The sequence below is a fragment of the Bos javanicus genome, chromosome 23 (assembly GCF_032452875.1).
Source record: "Bos javanicus breed banteng chromosome 23, ARS-OSU_banteng_1.0, whole genome shotgun sequence".
In the NCBI taxonomy this organism is placed as follows: Eukaryota; Metazoa; Chordata; class Mammalia; order Artiodactyla; family Bovidae; genus Bos; species Bos javanicus.
Window position 1 is genome coordinate 10,611,568 of NC_083890.1, and position 22,872 is coordinate 10,634,439.

Here is a 22,872-nt window from a genome sequence, read left to right on the forward strand (position 1 = left end):
CACCATCCTGACCACCATACCCTGGTTCAGAACAGAGCACTGGATAGAGTCAGGACCTAGCGCTGCTTCTGAGTGACCTCACTTGTAAAATAGGTGGGCTGGTGGGGGATGGGCTGGCATTTGATTTTCTGTAGGAGTCAGATCCTTAAAATGTTCTAAAGTTCTAGAAAATGAACTAGAGAAGCTAAAATCATACTGCTTTGCTCCCCACAAAGAATCAGGGATCTGTGTTCCTGGGGACATAGGCAGAGCTCCCAAGCCATCAGACCAGTTTCTGGGATTTGCAATCTGGTTGATGGGGAAGGGGTGGGCATCTTTTGTGCAGCCTGCACCAGTAGGGTGCAGAATCTGGACTGTCCGGGGCGTACCAGGGTCTGGGACAAGGTAAGGAGAATGGTCATTGCCCCCCACAGGAGCTGCACTCTGCACCGGAGTGGGGAAATGGGGGGCTTTTCCTCGGCAGTCTTCTCTAGCCTCTCCCCCTTTGTCTTAACTCAAAGACTCTCTGCCTTATTTTTAAGATATCGTCCAGCACTTATCAGAGGGACCCCCAAACCCCATCCACTCAGATCTGTCTCCAGATCCTTCCTGACACTCTACTCTTCCCGCCCAACTGGTCTTTGAGTCAGGAAGCCAACAAATATTTAGCTTCTCTGGCCTAGAATTTGACTTGCTGAAATTCTCAAAGAGGCCCTCAAATGCTGTTCTCCGTGAAGCCTGCCTGACCAACACCCTTGCTCCAGCACCCTTCCCCTTTCCCCCACACCAGACACTTATTTAATCGTTTATTCCCTCAATGTATATTGAATACTGGCTGCCTACCATCTGCTCTGCTAGGTGCCAGGATAAGGAGAGCAAAACTACACCCAGCTCCTCCCCTTCAGAGGCTGAGGGCCTGGTGGGCTCTTCTTACACATCCCTTCCTCCGTGCTCCCTTCCCAGCCCCCACTAGCTCTGAGATCAGCTCCCAAGGACAGCACCTGTGTCTTCTACATATTTGTCTCTCAACACACAGCAAGTGTCTGTCATCCAGTAGCCTTCAATATATTACAGATAATGTATGAGTGGCCAGAAAGGAAAACAGCTTTATCCCTGAAGCTGGTCCTAACTCTGTTATAGGGACAACAGAAGATGGAGAAAGTAACTAAGGCTAGACACTGGGTTAAATCACATGCTGGTGCTGCTAACCTACAGAGTACAATTTGGCCTTATCACAATTAAAAATGCATTTACTTTTTGACCCAGCAATTCCACTTCTAGGAGCTTATTCCACAGACAGAGGCTCACACATGTGAAATGACACACACACAGTGTTAGTCACAGTAGTATTGTTGGCAGCAGACTGGAAACAACTTTATTTTTTTATGTGCTATTATCTTTAACTAAGTACAAAGACTTTTCCAATCATGTTACATAAAGATCATTTTATCCACTGCTCTGTTTGGCTGCCAGCCTCTTGTCTCTCTCCTCAGCAATGGTAAGGCGAATACCCTTTCCACGGGGAAGAGAGATCCATGGCTTGTTGCCTTTGCCAATAACAAAAATGTTGGAAAGCCGGGTGGCAAAGCTGTTGCCATTGGCATCTTTCACATGAACTACATCAAAAGAACCTGGATGTCTCTCCCGGTTGGTAATCACGCCAATTCTTCCCAGGTTAGCACCACCAGTCACCATGCACAGGTTACCAGTGTCGAACTTGATGAAATCAGTAATCTTGCCGGTCTCCAGATCAATCTGAATGGTGTCATTCACCTTGATGAGGGGATCAGGGTAACGGATGGTGCGAGCATCATGGGTTACCAGATGAGGGATTCCTTTTGTTCCCACGAAGATCTTTCTCACTTTGCACAACTTATACTTGGCCTCCTCAGGTGTAATACGATGAACAGCAAAGCGACCCTTGGTGTCATAGATCAAACGAAAATTCTCTCCAATCTTATCAATGCTGATGACATCCATAAAACCAGCAGGGTAGGTTACATCGGTGCGGACTTTGCCGTCGATCTTAATGAAACGCTGCATGCAAATCTTCTTCACTTCATCTCCTGTTAGGGCATACTTAAGTCGGTTTCTTAGGAAAATGATTAGAGGGAGACATTCCCTCAGCTTGTGGGGACCAGTAGATGGACGAGGGGCAAACACGCCGGTCAGCTTATCCAGCATCCAGTGCTTTGGAGCTGCTACACGCTTCAGGTGCTTCTTGGGACCCCGAGCCATAGCTGCACTGCGCACAAAAAGAGGAAAATAACCTGAATATTCACTGATGGGGGCTAATTTCTAAAAAACATTTTTTTAAAAACTGAGGTATAGATGATATACAATATTATGTAAGTTTCAGGTGTACAACACGGTAGCTCACAATTTTTAAAGGTTATATTCCATCTATAGTTATAAAATATTGGTTATATTGTTTTACTATACATACCTGTAGCGTATTTACATTATAAATAGTAGTTTGCACTTATACCCCTATCTTGCCTCTCCCCTCATGGGACCTAGTTTGATACATTATGCTACCCTACATAAAGTGGAATCCTATGTGGTATATAAAAAAAATGAGGAAGCTCTGTTTGAATATAAACAGGAAAAACTCTAAGATATACTGTTGAGTTTTAGAAAGTGAGTGTGCATAGTTCATTATTTTTTATGTAAAAAATGGAAAGATGGGGAAAGAATATATTTAAGTATAATGTATTTTACATATGCACATAAGGGTGCCTCAGGAGGAGGGGCCACAAGGAACAGGTAACAGTGGTGCTGTGGGAGGAAAAATAGGCAAATGAAAAATGAGTGGGGGAAAAAAACCTTTCCACAGTATCCTAATTTTCTTAATACTGTACTATATAAATGTGTTACATATTAAAAAGACAAAAATGAAGTTTATGGAGCAACATGTGGAAATGAGATTAAGATAGGTGGGGAAAAAAGAAAAAAACTGTATTCAGTAGGATCACAACTATGTAAAAAAAAATGCATGTTAGGGTTTCCCTGGTGATCTACTGGTTACGGATTCACCTGCCAATGCAAGGGACATGGGTTCGATCCCTGGTCCAGAAGATCCCACAAGCCGTGGAGCAGCTAGGCCCATGCGCCACAACTACTGAGCCCCTAAGCTGCAACGACTGCAAGCCCACGCACCTAGAGCCTGTGCTCTGCAATAAGAGAAGCCACCACCACGAGAGGCCCGAGTACTGCGGTGAAGAACAGCCCCTGTTCGCTGCAACTAGAGAAAGTCCACATACAGCAATGAAGACCAAGAACAGCCAAAAACAAACAAGCAAAAACAAATAAATCTTTTTTAAAAATGCATGTTAAAATTTCCATATGTAGAAGGGACATTCTGGGTAATTTTTATTTCCTTTTTATTTGCTAATTTTTTCCATAAATTTCTGTAAATAAACATATTTATTAGAAAAAAATTAGTAACAAAAACAACATATATACTAACAGAATGGAATATTCAGTATAGCTGCAATTATGAAAAAAAGGCATTGAAAGAAACTGGAGGAAGGGATTTCCCTGGTGATCCAGGGGTTAAGACTGCTTTGCCAATGCAGGCTGTGGGGACTGGATCCCTGGTTGGGGAACTAAGATCCCACATGCCATGTAGTGCAGTTGAAATTTATTTTTTTTTACAGTGTCTCTTTCTGGGACTTCCCTGATGGCCCAGTGACTAAGATTCCACACTCTCAATGCAGGGGGCCTGGGTTCAATCCCTGGTTAGGGAACTAGATCCAAACACAGCAACTAAGAGTCCAAATAATGCAACCAAAGATACTGCAGGCCGCAATTAAGACCAAGTGCAGCCAAATAAATACATGAATAAATCTTAAAAAAAAGAAAGTGGGCAAAATGTTAACAGTGGTTTTCTCTGGGTGTGAGATATTAGGTAATGTTTAAAATATTACAGTATTTTGTATTACTTTCATGATGGATGGATGGAAGGAAGGTAGAAAGGAAGGAAAGCTAGGCAAAGAGAATTATTCAAAATAACGGTTGTGTTGGGGTAGTAAGGTTATAGATCATTTTTGTTGCTTTGTTCAGCTTTCCAAACATTCCATTATTGGTTTTATTTTATTAGCGGGAATAAAACTCTCACTGCAGCAGAGTGGGATTCTACTCCCCGAAGTCCTGCTCATTTGCACTGAAGACTGCTACTGGTGACACATTGCTGAGGAAAAAGGGCGAAACATCAGAGACCTTAAGTCCTTGAACTGACTTAGCTGGCAAACATTTATGAAGCCCTGATTGCTAGGTTTGCTGCTGGAGAGTAAAGTATTCTAGGAAAGTATGTATGCTTCATGCAGAGATGGAAGGAGAATTCTTAAGGAGGTCTGAGCAGAAAAGCCTTGTAAGATCAGGCCTTGTAGGCAGTGATCAACTTTGTCAATGGACACAATTAGGCCTGTGCAAGCAGGGAGTGTAAGATTCATCCATCAAAACACCTCCACTCCAGGACTCAGAGCCCCACTCTCTCCTTGCTGGCTGAAGCATGCATGGTCTCTCCTGTAGCTCTCCCACCTTTATAGCAAACCCTGGGGCTGATTATCAAAGCTGTGGTTATTAGCTATGATTATTAGTCAAAGCTATGGTTTTTCCAGTAGTCATGTATGGATGTCAGTTGTACTATAAAGAAAGCTGAGCACCAAAGAATTGATGGTTTTGAACTGTGGTGCTGGAGAAGACTCTTTAGAGTCCCTTGGACTGCCAGGAGGTCCAACCAGTCCATTCTAAAGGAAATCTGTCCTGAATATTCACTGGAAGGACTGATGCTGAAGCTGAAGCTCCAATCCTTTGGCCACTTGATGCAAAGAACTGACTCATTTGAAAAGACCCTGATGCTGGGAAAGATTGAAGGTGGGAGAAGGGGCCGACAGAGGATGAGATGGTTGGATGGCATCACCGACTCAAGGGACATGAGTTTGAATAAACCCCCGGAGTTGGTGATGGACAGGGAGGCCTGGTGTGCTGCAGTCCATGGGGTTGCAAAGAGTTGGACACGCCTGAGCGACTGAACTGAAGGGTTCAATTCTCACTGGTCCTCACTTGTCTTGCCATGATGAGCACGTGTTCACTCATGATCTCGGAGGAAGGACACTGTTTAGTACTACAAAGCAAACAGCTCAAGAAAGGTTTTGGTCATCCTAACTCAGAGACCTGGGTTCTGATTCTGCTATTAACCACCTATGAGACCTTGGACAAGGTCCACCTTTATGAGCCTCAGTCTTATCTGTAAAATGGGGAAATCTCAGTAATAATGAACAATATTTGCCCTGACCACCTCCCAGTTTTGGTGAGGATCAGGTGACACGGTGCACATAAAAAGCACTTCAGGACTTCCCTGCTGGGCCAGGGCTCAAGAATCCACCTGCCAGTGCGGGGGACACAGGTTTGATCCCTGGTCTGGGAAGGTCCCACATGCTGCAGGGCAACTAAGCCCATGCGCCACGACGACTGAGCCCACGTGCCCTAGAGCCCATGATCAGCAACGAGAAGCCATCACAATGACAAGTCCCTGAACTGTAATGAAGACCTAGTGCAGCCAAAAATAAATAATTAAAAAAAAATCACTTTAACTGTATATATGATATCCAGCTGATTGATACACAACATGTACTATATCAAATACAATGGAATACTATTTAATCTTTATGCTAAGTGAAAGAAGCCAGAGGCCACATATCATATGCTTCCACTTACATGAAATATCCAGAACAGGCAAATCCACAAAGACAGAAGGCAGATTAGTGGCTGCTGGTAGCTGGGGGTCAGGAACAAACGGACAGTGACTACTCAATAGGTACAAGGTTTCTTTTGAGGTGAGGAAACTCAGGAACTAGAGAGTGGTGTTAGTTGCACAATATTGTTGAGTGTACTACATGCCATTGAGTTGCATACTTTAAATGGTTAAATGATTTTATATGTTCTTTACTACAATTTTAAAAACAGTGTAAATAATGGTTCAAATCTGAGTTTATTTTTATTATTTCTACAATAACCAAAGGCATTAGATGTTCAAAATTTCAGAGTTCTTCATCTGTACTAGGGAAGAGCAAGAAGTGACCAGAAAAAAGATGGAAATCCCTCTCAGAAAGAGGACAGAGCCCCAGGGACATGAACCCTTGGCCCAGAAGTGTGACCACTGGAGAAAACCAGAATGCCAAGGCCAGGGAAGCACACTGACCTGTTCTAACCATCTGTGTGGACCCACCCTTTAATTGGTTGGCTACGTGATTCCTCCAGGAAGATTTAATTCCCAGCCTCTTGCTCCCGAACTGTTTCCCAGCAAGACCAGAAGAGCATGTTCTGGTTCTTGCCCTGAAGGCAAAGGGCAACTTCTCAGACCTAAAGGGGCCCTAACCTGGTTTACACAAGCTGGAATCAAGATTGCCAGGAGAAATATCAATAACCTCAGATATGCAGATGACACCACCCTTATGGCAGAAAGTGAAGAGGAACTCAGAAGCCTCTTGATGAAAGTGAAAGTAGAGAGTGAAAAAGTTGGCTTAAAGCTCAACATTCAGAAAACGAAGATCATGACATCTGATCCCATCACTTCATGGGAAATAGATGGGGAAACAGTGGAAACAGTGTCAGACTTTATTTTTGGGGGCTCCAAAATCACTGCAGATGGTGACTGCAGCCATGAAATTAAAAGACGCTTACTCCTCGGAAGGAAAGTTATGACCAACCTAGATAGCATATTCAAAAGCAGAGACATTACTTTGCCAACAAAGGTCCATCTAGTCAAGGCTATGGTTTTTCCTGTGGTCATGTATGGATGTGAGAGTTGGACTGTGAAGAAGGCTAAGTGCCGAAGAATTGATGCTTTTGAACTGTGGTGTTGGAGAAGACTCTTGAGAGTCCCCTGGACTGCAAGGAGATCCAACCAGTCCATTGTGAAGGAGATCAGCCCTGGGATTTATTTGGAAGGAATGATGCTAAAGCTGAAACTCCAGTCCTTTGGCCACCTGATGCAAAGAGTTGACTCATTGGAAAAGACCCTGATGCTGGGAGGGATTGGGGGCAGGGGAGGAGAAGGGGACGACAGAGGATGAGATGGCTGGATGGCATCACCGATTCAATGGACGTGAGTTTGAGTGAACTCCGGGAGTTGGTGATGGACAGGGAGGCCTGGCATGCTGCGATTCATGGGGTCGCAAAGAGTCGGACACGACTGAGCGACTGATCTGATCTGAACCTGGTTTAGCCCCAGGGTGACCTCAGACCCATAAAAGCTGGGTTTCAAAGCTGAAGAGACTCTAAGATGAAGACTTTTTGATAACGATGGTGTGATGTTTTGATGACAATGTTGTGACATCACTGAGAGCAGCAATTCATTCACAGGACACTCAGAACACTCAGATGTACATTGTTTTTCTTCCCCTCATTTGTCTCATGAGTCCACATCTCATGGAGCGGGAACTAAGAAGGAAGGGGACAACTTGTCCATTAGGCATCTTGGTCTCCCTCCATTTCAACTGCACTTAACAGATAAATATTCAGTTACCTCATTAAAATGACCACTTCTCCCTTCTCCTCCCCCCATGTACTTTGGGGAAGGGTCAGTTCTCAGTCTTGTAATCTATCCTCTCTGCCAAGGTTTCCTAAACCTCTTGGACAAGTGTAACTGGGCACTGGCTTAAATAAACATCCCTTCAGAGGCTCCTACCTTTGGAGATTCCTAGCCATCAATTTGGTGACCCAGGAATCTGAGTCTTGTTCTCTCTCTCGAGAAATTACAGAAATACTGCTCTGTGCCATATACTAAGTTCTCTGTAGCCTGGATTAAGTAACCTCCTTAATGATCAAGTCCTCCAGGCTGACATAAAGGAGTGGGAGCTTAAAACATTTATAAAATCATTTCTTTCTCCCCATAACCTGGCTTTCAAGATCACTGTCTTACAAGGAGGTCCCCACCATCATAAAAAAAGGGAAACTTGTTAATTGAAGGAGTGCAATGACTTTTTTGTACAAATTTGTATCTGTTCCTCTTTTGACACTCCAGAAATCTATTGATTCTGGCCTGAGGAGTCCCAGGGGTCAACATGATTAATAGAGCTATGCTTTCAAAAATATATTTTAAAATTCCCATCACTAACAACAATATCTAACACTCATCAAGAACTTACTATGTACAAGGTGGTGTGCTGCACGCTCTCATGGTTTATCTTCTTTGATCTTCAGAACAATCTTATACTGTAACTATCCCCAGTTTACAGATAAGGAAACTGGTGTATAGAGGTTAAACAACTTACTCAGGGTCACACTGCTAATAGCGGAACACAGGATTTGAACTAATGTTTCAGAGAAGGCAATGGCACCCCACTCCAGTATTCTTGCCTGGCAAATCCCATGGATGGAGGAGCCTGGTGGGCTGCAGTCCATGGGGTCGCGAAGAGTTGGACACGACTAAGTGAGTTCACTTTCACTTTGGGTAATTCTGAGGGTTCTTTTTAATCACTAAGATACTCCTTTTCTACTTGAGTTTGAGGCCTCTTGGAAACTGGTCCAATCATCCTATTTTACATGTGCGGAGATCCAGGATAAGAGAGGGAAAGTGACTTGCCCAAGGACACAGTGCTAGGCAGCAGCAAGGCTGGGAATGGACCTCAGACCTGGAACTCCTGACCCAGAGCTGCTCCCCTCAGGCTCCATGCCTCTGTTCTGGTATTCGATGAGCAACACACATAGTTCAGTAATTGCCATTGTAGTGTTGAACCACCTGAGGAGAGCGAGAGTCTTCAGGGAACTGAGATCTGCCTGATAGTTTAATAATTTCTCTATACTCTTAAAATGAGAGGGGCCTACCCAAGAGCTTCAATGCTATTTCGCTGTGCATTTTCTATTCACTGATTTCTAAAGTGCACATCTATTGGTTATGTCTCCAAACCATCTATAGTCTTTCTGTTCTTTAGATTTCCAGAAATCTGGTGATTTTTAGAAAAGGTGTACTCGGTGGCCCTATCAGGGTAGCTCTGGACCCATAAAGGCTTGTTTTACCTTTGCAAGGTGTGAAGCCCTGAGGCAGGGAGCTCCTTTGAGGCTGTGAGTAACTGGAGTGAGAAAACCTTTGACCTCTAGCCACAGGATCTTTGTCCCAGCACACTTCACAACCTGGAAGGGGAGCTCTGACTTCCAAGTGGAGGAAGAAAGGGAGTTCACACTTACTGAGTGGCTGTGGCACGAGTTAGGTAATTCCCACCCTTGCCCAGCAAGGTGATGCTATTCTTCCCATTTTACAGATGAAAGAAATCAAGGCTCAAAGATGGTAATTTGCCTGAGTTCTCACAGCCTTTATATTAGTTGACCTAGAACTTGAACTGTGTCTATTATACTCTAGGGTCTCTATGTAGGACACCATGGACCCATCTAGGGTGAAATGACACCTGCAGATGTTATCAGGGCCTGCAGGTCTCACCATTTGCTGCCAGACATAATTATTCTTCATCCTCTCTCTTCTTGATCCTCCTCTGAGCTGCCAGTTCCTGATTATGTGCTATTCTCATCTGGTCATGTTTATCCCATCTCAGATTTCATTTTCTGGCCAGGTTAACAGCCTTAATGAGGAGCTGCTCTAGAGAGGTCAGTCACTACATGCCCAGCCACTCTTTCTGGGGGACTCCTTACCTCAAAACTGCAGCTGTCTTCCCTGAGATGGACACCTGACCAAAGTTAGTTCAGGTGTAATTAGCCCAGATGCTTGTCCTTTGTGGGACCTTACTTAGCAAAGAGGAACTGTTTTAATCAGATGTTTTTTCAAGAAATGGAAACTGGGCACTGAATCAGTAACAGCACTTGAATTATAAAGATTGAGATTAGAAAGGGGACTACAAAGTGGGGAAAGGTTATGATGAACCACTTCTGAAATGAGAATATATAATGAGAAAAGAATATAATATAGTACATGTGCAGAGTGGTAGAAGTTACAAACATACATATGTCTGTATATATAAAATCTACATTTGTTTATATATTATGTATACGTATCTGTTACATATGTAAAAACAGCTGCAGTTTCCATGCTGTATAGCAGTTTCTGTTCTTGGGTTCCTATAAGCCCCTGTGTCCCTTCATTAAATTTCCCTTTCCTCAAGTAAATTGAATGGCTTCTTTTTTTCCTTCCTTGAAACCAAAGAAGTTTTATTTAGAGCAGGAACAAACTTAAAATAATTTACAAGGTTTAACTTCCTTAAAATTGGCAAAGGACACCTCTGGGTTAAGAGTTCCCAGGTGGCTCCAACCAAGCCACATGGAACAACTTTTAAGCTGTGAGTAAAGAGTAGTCACACTGTTTTCCAGTTATATATTGCTGTGAATGATACCATCCCAAACTTAGAGCTTAAAACCATCACTCTTTGGCTTATTAAATTCATAATTTGGATTATTTGCAGGATCGGTGGGGACAGCTTGTTTCTGCTCCACCTGGTCTCAACTAGGGTGGCTTGAAGGCTAGGGCTGGACTCACCGGAAAGGTCATTCGCTCACTCACTCATTTATCCATAAGGCTGGAGATTAGTGCTGGCTGCTGAATGGAGTCTCAGCTGGGGTTCTATCAGACACCTACATGGGGCCTTTCCCTGAGGTTTCTCCCTGTCCTCGTGGCATAGTGATTAGGTTCCAAGAGCAAGCATTCCGAGAGGTGGTAGCTATATCATCTTTTTATAACCTTGGAAGTTACATAGCACCATGGACACACTCAGATTCAAGAGGGGAAAGCCTACATTACACAGTAAGAAGAACGTGCTAGATGTACTGTACCATGGTGCTCATTTTCAGAAAATAAAATGTCAGATATAGCTAATGAGCTATATATATTAGGAGGATGGAGAAAGCCTGTGACCCATATTCAGACAAATGCACATTAAATCAACAACAGATTAAGAGTTTGAATAAAACTGCTGCTGCAGTGAGACAGGATTATAAGCAGAAAGAAGTATAAAATACAGCATGTGGAAACATTTAATATTGGTGCAAACAGCTTAGAAGACCTCAGCAACCCCTGGAGTCTCACTACCTAAAAAGCACACGAATGGTGAACTCACCAGTTAAGAAGGGAGGGGGATGGGGAGATATACTTTGGAATGATTTATATCAGAAATCATTAAAATGTTTTGGTTTTTAAGTGGATAACTTCAGTAACAGATTAACTTTCTTCTGGGATGTCAGATAAATATCACTACAGTATCCTATAATTATTTTATGCTTTATCTTTCAATAAGAGCAATCTACCTTATAATTCTCTTGGAATACTCCATTATCTCCTAGCCTTTACTGCTGTGCAAGATAAGTCTGCTGTTACTCTACAGTTCCTTTTTAGGTCATCTGCTTCACTTTCCTGGTTGCATTTAGGATAGGATTTTTTGTCTTTGGCGTACTGTATTTGCTTTTACATTTATGTTTACCTGTGGAATTACAAAAATTCTATTCAGTTAAATATTGTTCTCCAATCTGATGATACATGCTGCATAATAAAGAATTTATCTGGTCTTTGTCCTAGGTTCTGGGAAGGGAGCTTCTGAACCCTTCCTGATTTTCCTGAGAGATAGGATGTCTCTGTTAACCATGGTGGGGCTCTCAGATCACACCTGAATTTATGTTAATGAGTGACTCAGGATGGGGGTTGGTTACATCAGAAAGACCAATAATGTGATTAAAGGATTGGGGATTTGAGTCATGTGATATTAGCCCAACTTCTCCAGGAAGAGGAGGGTGGCTGGAGACTGAATTCAGTCAATCATGCACATATAATGAAATCCCAATAAAACTCTGGACAAAGTTTGGTTGAGTCTTCTGGATGAATAGATCAGTGTCCTGTGAAGGTGACACATCCAGATTCCTCAAGGAGGGGGCTTGGAAGGCTCATGTTTAGGACTCTCCCAGACCTCCTCCTATATATCTCTTTATTTGGCTGATTTTGACTTGAATCCTTTGTAACAAAACTAATGTATCCTTTGTGACAAACCATAAAGCCTAGTACTTTCCCAAGTTACCTGAAAAGGTCATGGGAACTCCTGAATTAGTAGGTCAGAAGCAAGCAGGGCCTGGGAACCCTTGAACCTGCAGCTGGTGTAGGTGGAACAGGGCAGTCTTATTAGGGACTGTACCCTTAACCTATGGAGGCTGCACCAACTCTGGGTTACTGACAGAATTGCACCACAGTATTATACACAGATTTCTTCACTCTGGAGAAATTTCAGTGTGAGACACACATGCTCAGTAAGTACTACACAGGATTACTGAAAAACCTGTAATGATTCCCTATTACCTTTTGTTTCAAGTAGAGAAAACTGTGGTCCTTCTTTCTGACATCAAAGACATGCCACTAACTACAGGAGAATAAAATGTCATACCTTTGATACCAAAATAAAATGGTCTAAAATAGAGGCAGTGTGGTAGATGGCATTACTATTCCTTTAGTGTCAATTATTGGTGCTCTGTCCACATTTCCTCAAATCTCTTTTCAGGTTCTGTTCCCTCTCCTGACTTCTGTGTGACTTTGTTTCTAAGAGCCATGCACCTGTGATTCTTTTTGAAGGACTGGTCCAGGGCTACTGGAACTGCTTCATCCATATTCAGAAAGCAAAAGTGCCCTTAGAGCAGTCCTTAACTGATGACTCACAGCTGTGGAAATATGAAAGTCCAGCTCTCCTGCCTTGAGTTGGGATAAACTCTGAGGTATAATTTATACCCAGAACCCCCTTTGGATAAGGCTCAGCCCAGGACTTGGCCTGAAATTATACCCTTACTTAGCTTTGCCTCCTTCCCTGTCCTGCTCCTCCACTCCTTTTCTGGATTCTCCTAGGAACACTTCCTTAATAGAGCACTCTAATCCTTGACTCAGGGTCTGCTTTGGGAACCTAACCTAAAACAGTTCCCAGTTATTCACTACCCAGAAGGTTGCCATGTGACTTGCAGTGCCTAGGGAGAGGGGGATTCTATTTCCCAGCCCTTCTGAGTCAAGCTTGGCCACGTGATATGCTCTGACCAATGGAATGTGACAAGAAGTATGCCACATATTACTTGAATCTTAAGAATCACTGCACGGTGCTAGAATTGTTTTTTTTCTCTGGGGCCAAGATAGGAGCTGCTCCTTCAGCCTTGGTTCCAGAATAAGATGTGTGAAGCAGAATCACATCTGATAGGCAACATGTAAAAATGTGAGCAAGAATAAACCATCTTTATTGTAAAACACTGAAATTTGGAGGTTATTACTGCAGCATAACAACGTATATAATACAAACAGTGTAGTTAAAAGCATGTTTTCTTGAGTTAAGATAGCTTGACGTCAAAGCCAAACTCTGCCACTTACTATCTGTATAACCTCAGCCAAGTTACTCAGCCTCTCTAAGCCTCAGTTTCTCCATCTGTAAAATAGGGATAGCAATGATATCTATGGCATAAGGTTGCTGTGGGGATCAAATGAGTTAACACATATAAAGTACTTCAATAGTGCTGATAAATGCTTAACACTAACTAAAGTGAATTATTAATTATGAACTGTGACAGCACATCCCCAAGTTTTCAGTGTTTTCTCCCACAACCACTGAAATTGTTGGTTGCCTCCCCAAGCATCCATTCTACTCTTTCCTCAGTCTCAGTTTCTGTTTGGGGATCTATGTGGTTCTGAACTGATTTCACTTGGCCTGAGATAAATCAAACAACCAATAGAGTTCTGCTAAACACACGGACATCACCAGATGGTCAACACCGAAATCAGATTGATTATATTCTTTGCAGCCAAAGATGGAGAAGCTCTATACAGTCAACAAAAACAAGACCGGGAGCTGACCGTGGCTCAGCTTATTGCCAAATTCCTCCTTATTGCCAAATTCAGACTTAAATTGAAGAAAGTAGGGAAAACCACTAGACCACTAGACCATTCAGGTATGACCTAAATCAAATCCCTTATGATTATACAGTGGAAGTGAGAAATAGATTTAAGGGCCTAGATCTGATAGAAGACTGCCTGATGAACTATGGACTGAGGTTCGTGACGTTGTACAGGAGACAGGGATCAAGACCATCCCCATGGAAAAGAAATGCAAAAAAGCAAAATGGCTCTCTGGGGAGCCCTTACAAATAGCTGCGAAAAGGAGAGAAGAGAAAAGCAAAGGAGAAAAGGAAAGATAGAAGCATCTGAATGCAGAGTTCCAAAGAATAGCAAGGAGAGATAAGAAAGCCTTCCTCAGCGATCAATGCAAAGAAATAGAGGAAAACAACAGAATGGGAAAGACTACAGATTTCTTCAAGAAAATTAGAGATACCAAGGGAACATTTCATGCAAAGATGGGCTCAAAAAAGGACAGAAATGGTATGGACCTAACAGAAGCAGAAGATATTAAGAAGAGGTGGCAAGAATACACAGGATAACTGTGCAAAAAAGAGCTTCACGACTCAGATAATGACGATGGTGTGATCACTCACCTAGAGCCAGATATCCTGGAATGTGAAGTCAAGTGGGCCTTAGAAAGCATCACTATGAACAAAGCTAGTGGAGGTGATGGAATTCCAGTTGAGCTATTTCAAATCCTGAAAGATGATGCTGTGAAAGCACTGCACTCAATATGCCAGCAAATTTGGAAAACTCAGCAGTGGCCACAGGACTGGAAAAGGTCAGTTTTCATTCTCATCCCAAAGAAAGGCAATGCTAAAGAATGCTCACACTACCACACAATTGCACTCATCTCACACGCCAGTAAAGTAATGCTCAAAATTCTCCAAGCCAGGCTTCAGCAATACGTGAACCGTGAACTTCCAGATGTTCAAGCTGGTTTTAGAAAAGGAAGAGGAACCAGAGACCAAATTGCCAACATCTGCTGGATCATGGAAAAAGCAAGAGAGTTCCAGAAAAACATCTATTTCTGCTTTACTGACTATGCCAAAACCTTTAACTGTGTGGATCACAATAAACTGTGGGAAATTCTGAAAGAGATGGGAATACTAGACCACCTGACCTGCCTCTTGAGAAATTTGTATGCAGGTCAGAAAGCAACAGTTAGAGCTGGACATGGAACAACAGACTGGTTCCAAATAGGAAAAGGAGTACGTCAAGGCTGTATATTGTCACCCTGCTTATTTAACTTCTATGCAGAGTACATCATGAGAAACGCTGGGCTGGAAGAAGCACAAGCTGGAATCAAGATTGCCAGGAGAAATATCAATAACCTCAGATATGCAGATGACACCACCCTTATGGCAGAAAGTGAAGAGGAAAAAGCCTCTTGATGAAAGTGAAAGTGGAGAGTGAAAAAGTTGGCTTAAAACTCAACATTCAGAAAACGAAGATCATGGCATCTAGTCCTGTCATTTCATGAGAAATAGATGGGGAAACTGGAAACAGTGTCAGACTTTATTTTTTGGGCTCCAAAATCACTGCAGATGGTGACTGCAGCCATGAAATTAAAAGACGCTTACTCCTTGGAAGGAAAGTTATGACCAACCTAGATGGCATATTCAAAAGCAGAGACATTACTTTGCCAACAAAGGTCCGTCTAGTCAAGGCTATGGTTTTTCCTGTGGTCATGTATGGATGTGAGAGTTGGGACTGTGAAGAAAGCTGAGCGCCGAAGAATTGATGCTTTTGAACTGTGGTGCTGAAGAAGACTCTTGAGAGTCCCTTGGACTGCAAGGAGATCCAACCAGTCCATTCTGAAGGAGATCAGCCCTGGGATTTCTTTGGAAGGAATGATGCTAAAGCTGAAACTCCAGTACTTCGGCCACCTGATGCGAAGAGTTGACTCACTGGAAAAGACTCTGATGCTGGGAGGGATTGGGGGCAGGAGGAGAAGGGGACAACAGAGGATGAGATGGCTGGATGGCATCACTGACTCAATGGACGTGAGTCTGAGTGAACTCCAGGAGTTGGCGATAGACAGGGAGGCCTGGCGTGCTGCGATTCATGGGGTCGCAAAGAGTTGGGCACGACTGAGCAACTGAACTGAACTGAAACTGGATCCCAGGAGGGCAAGGAGGGAAGCCAATTTCCATGGTGTAAATATTCCCTCCATGGCCAATTTCAAGCTACCAATGGTTTAACAACTCTCTCGCAAAATCCTTGAATATTTAACAATCACCTGGAGAGCCAGCTCCAGCACACCATATGCCACCCCTCTATCCATAATACTAACGTATAGTATAAGCTCCTACAATCAGTGAAAATCTCAGGGTTTCTGAAACACAAAATATAAAAGCTTTCCAAGAATTTCTTGGTGGTCCAGTGGTTAGGATACCCTGCTTCCACTGCAGGCAGTGTGGGTTCGATCCCTGGTCTGGGAACTAAGATCCTGCACGACACACCCCTCCCCCCAGCCGCCCCAAAAGCTTTCTAAAATACATTAGGTTGAACATATGAAACTGCCAACATTTAACTAGTTTTGATCTACATAAAAGGTAATTTCATATGATTCAGCCTAACAGATCAAATACACAGGAAAATATAGCAGAAGAAAGAGAAGGAATAAAGGATGAGGAGGAAGACGCCACCGGAAGCACATCTGAAGAATGACCACGTGGAACTTAAAAACTGATGTTAATCCTTCACTCCACAACGGGTATTAAATATAACTTTGGACAATTACCTTCTTCATTATTTAATTGGACACCCTCTGGGAAGTATCATATTATACCATACGAACTTATCGAATACCTCAATTCTTCAAACTTCGTTTTCATTGCACTAACCGATGATTCCCTCCCTTTCCAGCAAGAGCGAGAAATTCAGAAAGGTCTGAGGAGGGATTTCTGCTATCTTTCGACAGGTTTCGGGGGAAAGGCACGCTATTCCGGGAGTTTCATTATCCCGTGGCCCTTTTTCTCGTCATAAATTCTCTCGCGGCAAGTTTGGGAGTTAGGGGCCTGAGCCGGGATGGCTCCTTCCCTTCTTGGAGCTTGAGGTAACTCACCTGTGCGGTGGGGATTAGAAGATCCCTCAGAGGCTGGCCGTGACGATTAAAGGAGAAAACAGACGTGCGGGGTATGGCGCTCGGTAGGAGCCGGCGAGTTGGACGATATAAACTCCACGCGGCTTTCAAAGCGCAGCCCCCAGCAGGCGAGGGAAGAGACTGCTCCGGTAACGGCGCGCGTAACCGCCTCCGCCGCTTCCCCGTGGCCTGCGCGGTGGGCGTGGCCCCGCTTCCCAGAATGCCCCGCAGGCGGGTCCGGAAGTGCGGGCCCGGAAGTGCGAGTCCGGCCGGGGCTAGGTCTTGCAATGGGACCCCCATCCTCCTTCTCACTGCGGAAGTGGCCGCCGTGCCCTTGGCTTCCTGCCACCGCCTAACGCCCACCCCACACAAGCAACATCTACAGTGGACACTGCACAGCCGCCACTGATACACCTCCGCACACAACACCCTCTGGCTTCTGTCCACACAGGAATCACACCGACATACGTGGAAGAGAGCGCGGCTTCTCGGAGCATGCGCAGAGCACCATGCAATTCATCTACACAGGAACTGCATGTCTGAACCCCTACACCGGGTGCAGACCTGCCAGGGTACACCCAGCCTTCACTCTGCTTGCCAAAGACTTGTATGCATCCCGTGGCACACTAAGCACAGCACGCACGACACACACACAGTGCACCACCTCCACATGTGAAGACTGCAAACACTGTGTTTTGAGTCGTTCTCAACCCCACGTGGAGTTCAATTTCACACACACACACACACACACACACACACACATACCCCACAATCCAAATAACACGCATACCTTGCACACTACACCAGACACAAAATATACACTTAAACCCTGGCTGGAAAAAAAAAAAACAAAACGCATTTGTCACACACGTGCTAATATTACCCACACCATGTTAAATACGACATACTATAGAAGCCCTGCGCATAATTCATGCATCTTACAGACACGCACACATCCCATGATTACACACTCAGCATCATTTACTCAACACACAAAACGCCAAGGTACCAACAGATCCACGCTACATGTTTGTGCATAATCACACGTGAATCAAACGTGAATAATCACACGTATCCACACCTCAGCAGGCTGGACAGGTATACACCCCACCCCAGACGAGCCCAACCCCCGGTCCACCTGTGGTGCCCAGCCGTCTCCCTGTGCTTGGGATTGGTCTGATTTTAACACGGAAAGTCCTAAGTCCCAGGAAATGCCTCGAATGGGGGTGGGGTGTGGGGGGAGGGAGGAGCGGGGAATCCGTGATAGTAGTCACCCCACACACTGTTCAAATGAATCAGGCTTGGACCTTCAGTTAGTACCAGTGATAAAATCAGGCTGCTTCGGGGTCAAAGAGATAAGGGGCCAAAGTGGCCCAGATCTAAAGAGGCTCGGGAGTGGTTCCTGTTGCAGCCACTACTGTCCCTCGTCTACAAAAGGAATGCAGCTAAGGAGGAAATATCCTAAAAACAAAGTTGTTATCAGAACCTTCCAAAAAAAGGAAAGAGGCAGAGAGTCCTAAGCACACCTAACTTGGGGGTTTTACCCTTGGCAAAACACTTTACTGAGCTTACCTCTTTTGATCCTTACACAAAACTGTGAGGTAGGTAAGGTAGGTGCTATTGTGCCAAGATGCCAAAAAGCACAGGCACCTGTTGCGGTCACATGGCACAGGTCAGGCAGAGCAAGTTTGAAAGAAGTCCTGTCCTCCTGGGCATCCCACTCAGGCTTCCCGCTCCTGCCAGCTGTCTGCACAGTCCCCCCGCTCCCCGAACCCCCCGATCCTGAGACACAGCGGCTAGAATCAAGAAGCCACCTGTCTTGAGCCACCACTTTCAAAAGTCTTTCATTCCATCCTATTAGGGCAAAGTGCCCAGGCCGCCCCACCCTCAGGGTGGATTAGGCCTCCACCTCCCTGTTGGGGTTTAAAGTACATCAAAAGAGATCCTTGCCTCAAACTATCTTTCACAGTCCCGGTCTGGTGGCTGGAAATCACACACCAGGAGAGACCCTCCCCCCCACCCCTTTTTAGGTAAAGGCATTGTATCTTGATGACTCCTGCTCACAATGCCTGCGAGGGACTCCCACACTGCAGCCTCTAGCATCTTCGCTGGCATCGTCTCCTGTGTCACTCAGTACATTGCAACAGACATTGCCTAATGCCTGCTTGTTGATGGAACTGGATGTCTCTAGCAAGTTCTGTGGGAATGGGGCACAGGGTAGCAAAAGTTTGATCGTGGCTGAGGGAGGGTATGAGAAGGGTGACGGTGACTTGGAGAGGAGAAAACAGGAAAACAGAGGTAAGGGGTGTTGAATGGGGACACACCCTTGGCAGGAACTGAGTAAGAGACCCTGAGTCTAAGAAGAAAGGCAAAGGGATTTCTAGAGATGCCAGGAAGTAGGAGAGGGTCGAGTGTATAAGGTGGGCATATGTAGGGGATAGAGAGGTTGGTGGAGAGGGCTGTTTACGAGGAGCCCCCTGGGGAAGGGGCTGTTTGTGGGTGACATTCTGGTTCATTGCTGGCAGTGCCCTGAGCAAGTCACTTGAGCATTCACAAATGATTGCTCTGTGGAAGCTGCAGAAGAAAATGTAAAGACGTGGGAAAATGATTGTGATGTATTGATAAGTGAGAAAAAAAGGAGGTTACAAAACAGGGCATAGAGTGGGATCCCTATTTTGTAACACTGGCTGGAAAGACACCAAAATGTGAACTGTGGTTGTCTCTGTTGCATGAGGATGACTTGCATTTCTTCTTGGAGCCTTTCTGTATTTTTCAGATTTTCTACAATAGACTTGAAATACGACTTTTGTATATTCAGGAAAGGTTATTTTACAGAAAAACTCATTGACTATTTGTTGAGTGCTTATTAGATTCCACAGTGTTGCACCACACTTGATGCAGAGAAATGTAAGCCATGGCCACTGCTCTCAGATTACCCTTAAATCCAGTCATGGCACAAGGGTACAGTTCAGGGCACAAGAATGTGGTCCCTGGAGCCTGACTGCCTGGGTTCACGTCCCTCTTATGCAGCTTCCCCGCTGTGTGACCTGGGCAAACAGCTTGACCTTTCTGTGTTTTGGTTGCCTCATCTGTAAAATGGGGCTAGTAATAGTACCTGTAAGGGTTAATTGAGCTGATACATGTGATCACTTAGAAGAGCAGCTGACACAGGATAATCAGGACCTAAGTGTTAACTGTTATTGTTATTAGTGGTTAAGAGCTTTCCCTCTGGAGCCAGCCTGTCTGGGTTCAAATCCTTGTTCTGTCCCTGTCTGTCTTGAGCAAATGAGTTAATCCCTGTCTCTACTTCAGTTTCCCAATCTTTAAAATGGGAATCAAAAGAGTGGTGTCTCATTAATAGAGTTGTTACGAAAACTCACCAAGTGACTATGGACAAAGTCCTGAGAATAACATGTGGCACATAGAAAGTGCTCAGTAAGTGTGAGCCTCTGTAATACTAATTATTACTATTACTATTATTATCATATTATTACTATTGGGGGAGGCAGGGATTGGGGCACCATCCGTTAGAGTACCCTGTGTAGAGCCAGCATGGGGAGGGGTCCAGGGTGCATGAGACAAGCTGCTCTGGGTGCAGCAGGATGGCCCTATCCATTCTCTCTTGCCTCTCCCACATTCTCCTCCAGCCCAGGTCATTCTGGTCCTTTACGATTTAAACTGTGGCCCCAGGTGCCACTCCTTGCCCATACGCCACCTCCTCCCTGATCCTTGTTTAGCCACACAGAGCGTGGGTTTATGGTAAGCTAATGAAGGCAGGTTTCCACGACTTTTATTTGCATGGGAAGGGCCCTGGCAGTACTATATTTATAGCTGTGACTTTTTTTTTTTATTATTATAAAAGACTTCTATCATTGCATAAACTTAAGCCCCACCTGAACCCTCCCTTGGTTTTAGGAAGGGGGTTCCTCATTCAGACTTTCAAGTTCCCATCTGCTGAAAGCCAGCCCCTTTCTTTAACTGGGTCTGGTCACAGAGACTCACTTGGGTAGCATTTTCACCCATGTAAGCCTGTTTTCCTTTGTTATTGGTGCACAGTATTTTATGTCCCCTCTTGCAGCCATAACCTCTACACATCATCATTTGGGCTGGTAATATCATGAATGAATGAATGAATGTAGTCTTGTACTGTTTTAGTCTCAAGAAAAATGGCTCCGTCCTGGGGTGAAGCAAAGCCCTTGGCAGACAGGAGAAGCTGGAAGACCTTTTGAATCTTTGTGGAACAAGAAGCCTCTGAGATCCCACGGTGGTTGGCAGTTTAGAAACAGGATGACAGGTCTAGTTGGGAAATGTTTTAAATTTGGAGACTTAACCAGGGTGAAATTGATGAATGGTCACAGGTCAGGGAGAAAGGAGCCCTAATGTACCTGAATTCTTTATTGAGAGCTTGTGTTCTTACATTTAGGCTTTATTAATACTGCTGTGCTGACCAATTTTATTAAAAATTTGGGTTTTTATTTAAAAACAAGTGAAATTGACCAGAGGGGAAGCCTGCTTGTCTCAATGTTTGGCAGGAACTCCCAGTGTCTCTCTGGCCTTCTGGATTATAAATATATATATTATAACATATTATATACATATATATATATTTGATTGATTGATGGCCTCACGGGGTCTTTGCTGCTATGCATGGCCCATCTCCAGTTGCAGAGTGTGGGGGCTACTCTCTGCTGTCATGCGTGGTCTTCTCACTGCTGTGGTTTCTCTTGTTGCGGAGCATGGGCTCTAGGCGTGTGGCCTTTAGTAGTCGCAGCTCGTGGGCTCTAGAATACAGACTCAGCAGTTGTGGTGAACGGGCTCAGTTTTCCTGAGGCATGTGGGATCTTCCAGGACCAGGGATGGAACCCGTGTTCACAGCATTGGCAGGCTATTCTTTACTGCTAAGCCACCAGGGAAGCCCCTTCTGGACTATATTTGAGGGGACTTTTTCAGGTGGTGCTCAGAACTCCCAATTTATCCCACACAAGACACTTCATACTCTCTGGGGTTGTTTTATGTACCCCAGCTTTATCTCTTCTGTGACTGTGAGCATATAGAAAGAGAGAGAGAGAAAGAATGAGCAATTGGTTCTGTTTCTTTGGAGAACCCTAAGACAGTAGGTCTGAATATAAGTTGTTTTCTTGCTTGGAAAACCATTCTTAATGTGAATGACTTTCCATGACGCATGTGGTTGGACAGGTACAAGAAATCTGGGAGACCTCAGCAGGTTTTGGTGTCTCTCTCTCAACTTCTGAGCAGGCTTAGGCTTAACCCCGCAGTCACAAATCAGCAGTAGGAATGAAGATCTGACTCCTCCTCTGCCCCCAGCCCCCTCCATGTAGTTAGCTACACCTAAAACTACGTGTGTTTATGACAGCCAAAGACTGGGCAGAAACAGCTTAAATGTTCCTCCATGCGACGGAGTATTATACAGCAGTACAAAGGAACAGGAGGTATTTTCTGCACTGGTGTGGGACAGCACTAAGATAAACACCAAAAAAAAAAAAAAGCAGTGAGTCCAACACTGTGTTTCCATTCTGGTGGATGAAAAGAATATATGCATATTTGCTGACAGGTTCACAACCCCTCATCCACAATTTCAAAATTCAAAAAACTCAGAAAACCAAGGGTTTTTTCCTTCAGTTCAGTTCAGTTCAGTCTGCTCAGTTGTGTCCGACTCTTTGAGACCCCATGAATCACAGCACACCAGGCCTCCCTGTCCATCACCAACTCCCGGAGTTCACTCAGACTCACATCCATTGAGTTGGTGATGCCATCCAGCCATCTCATCCTCTGTCGTCCCCTTCTCCTCCCCTGCCCCCAATCCCTCCCAGCATCAGAGTCTTTTCCAATGAGTCAACCCTTTGCATGAGGTGGCCAAAGTACTGGAGTTTCCGCTTTAGCATTATTCCTTCCAAAGAACACCCAGGGCTGATCTCCTTCAGAATGGACT

The 22,872-nt window shown here is 44.4% G+C and overlaps 1 protein-coding gene across 2 annotated transcripts; it reads right to left on the bottom strand.

Annotated features, from left to right (window-relative positions):
- Window positions 1-1,326: 1,326 nt before the first annotated feature.
- On the bottom strand, window positions 1,327-16,993 carry LOC133236172 (small ribosomal subunit protein eS4, X isoform-like). 2 transcript variants are annotated; one of them, XM_061398028.1, is made up of 2 exons: window positions 16,905-16,993; window positions 1,327-2,219 (listed from the first exon to the last, which is right to left on the bottom strand). In XM_061398028.1, the coding sequence occupies exon 2, from the start codon at window positions 2,215-2,217 to the stop codon at window positions 1,426-1,428; it is 792 nt and encodes a 263-aa protein (XP_061254012.1). In that variant the 5' UTR covers window positions 2,218-2,219; window positions 16,905-16,993; the 3' UTR covers window positions 1,327-1,425. The 2 variants fall into 2 exon arrangements, with proteins under 2 accessions (XP_061254012.1, XP_061254010.1); XM_061398026.1 differs by having other exon boundaries at window positions 1,327-2,224.
- Window positions 16,994-22,872: the final 5,879 nt, after the last annotated feature.

Excerpts from the sequence above, each read along its gene's own strand:
- LOC133236172 (XM_061398028.1), bottom strand. The coding sequence starts at position 2,217 with ATGGCTCGGGGTCCCAAGAAGCACCTGAAGCGTGTAGCAGCTCCAAAG.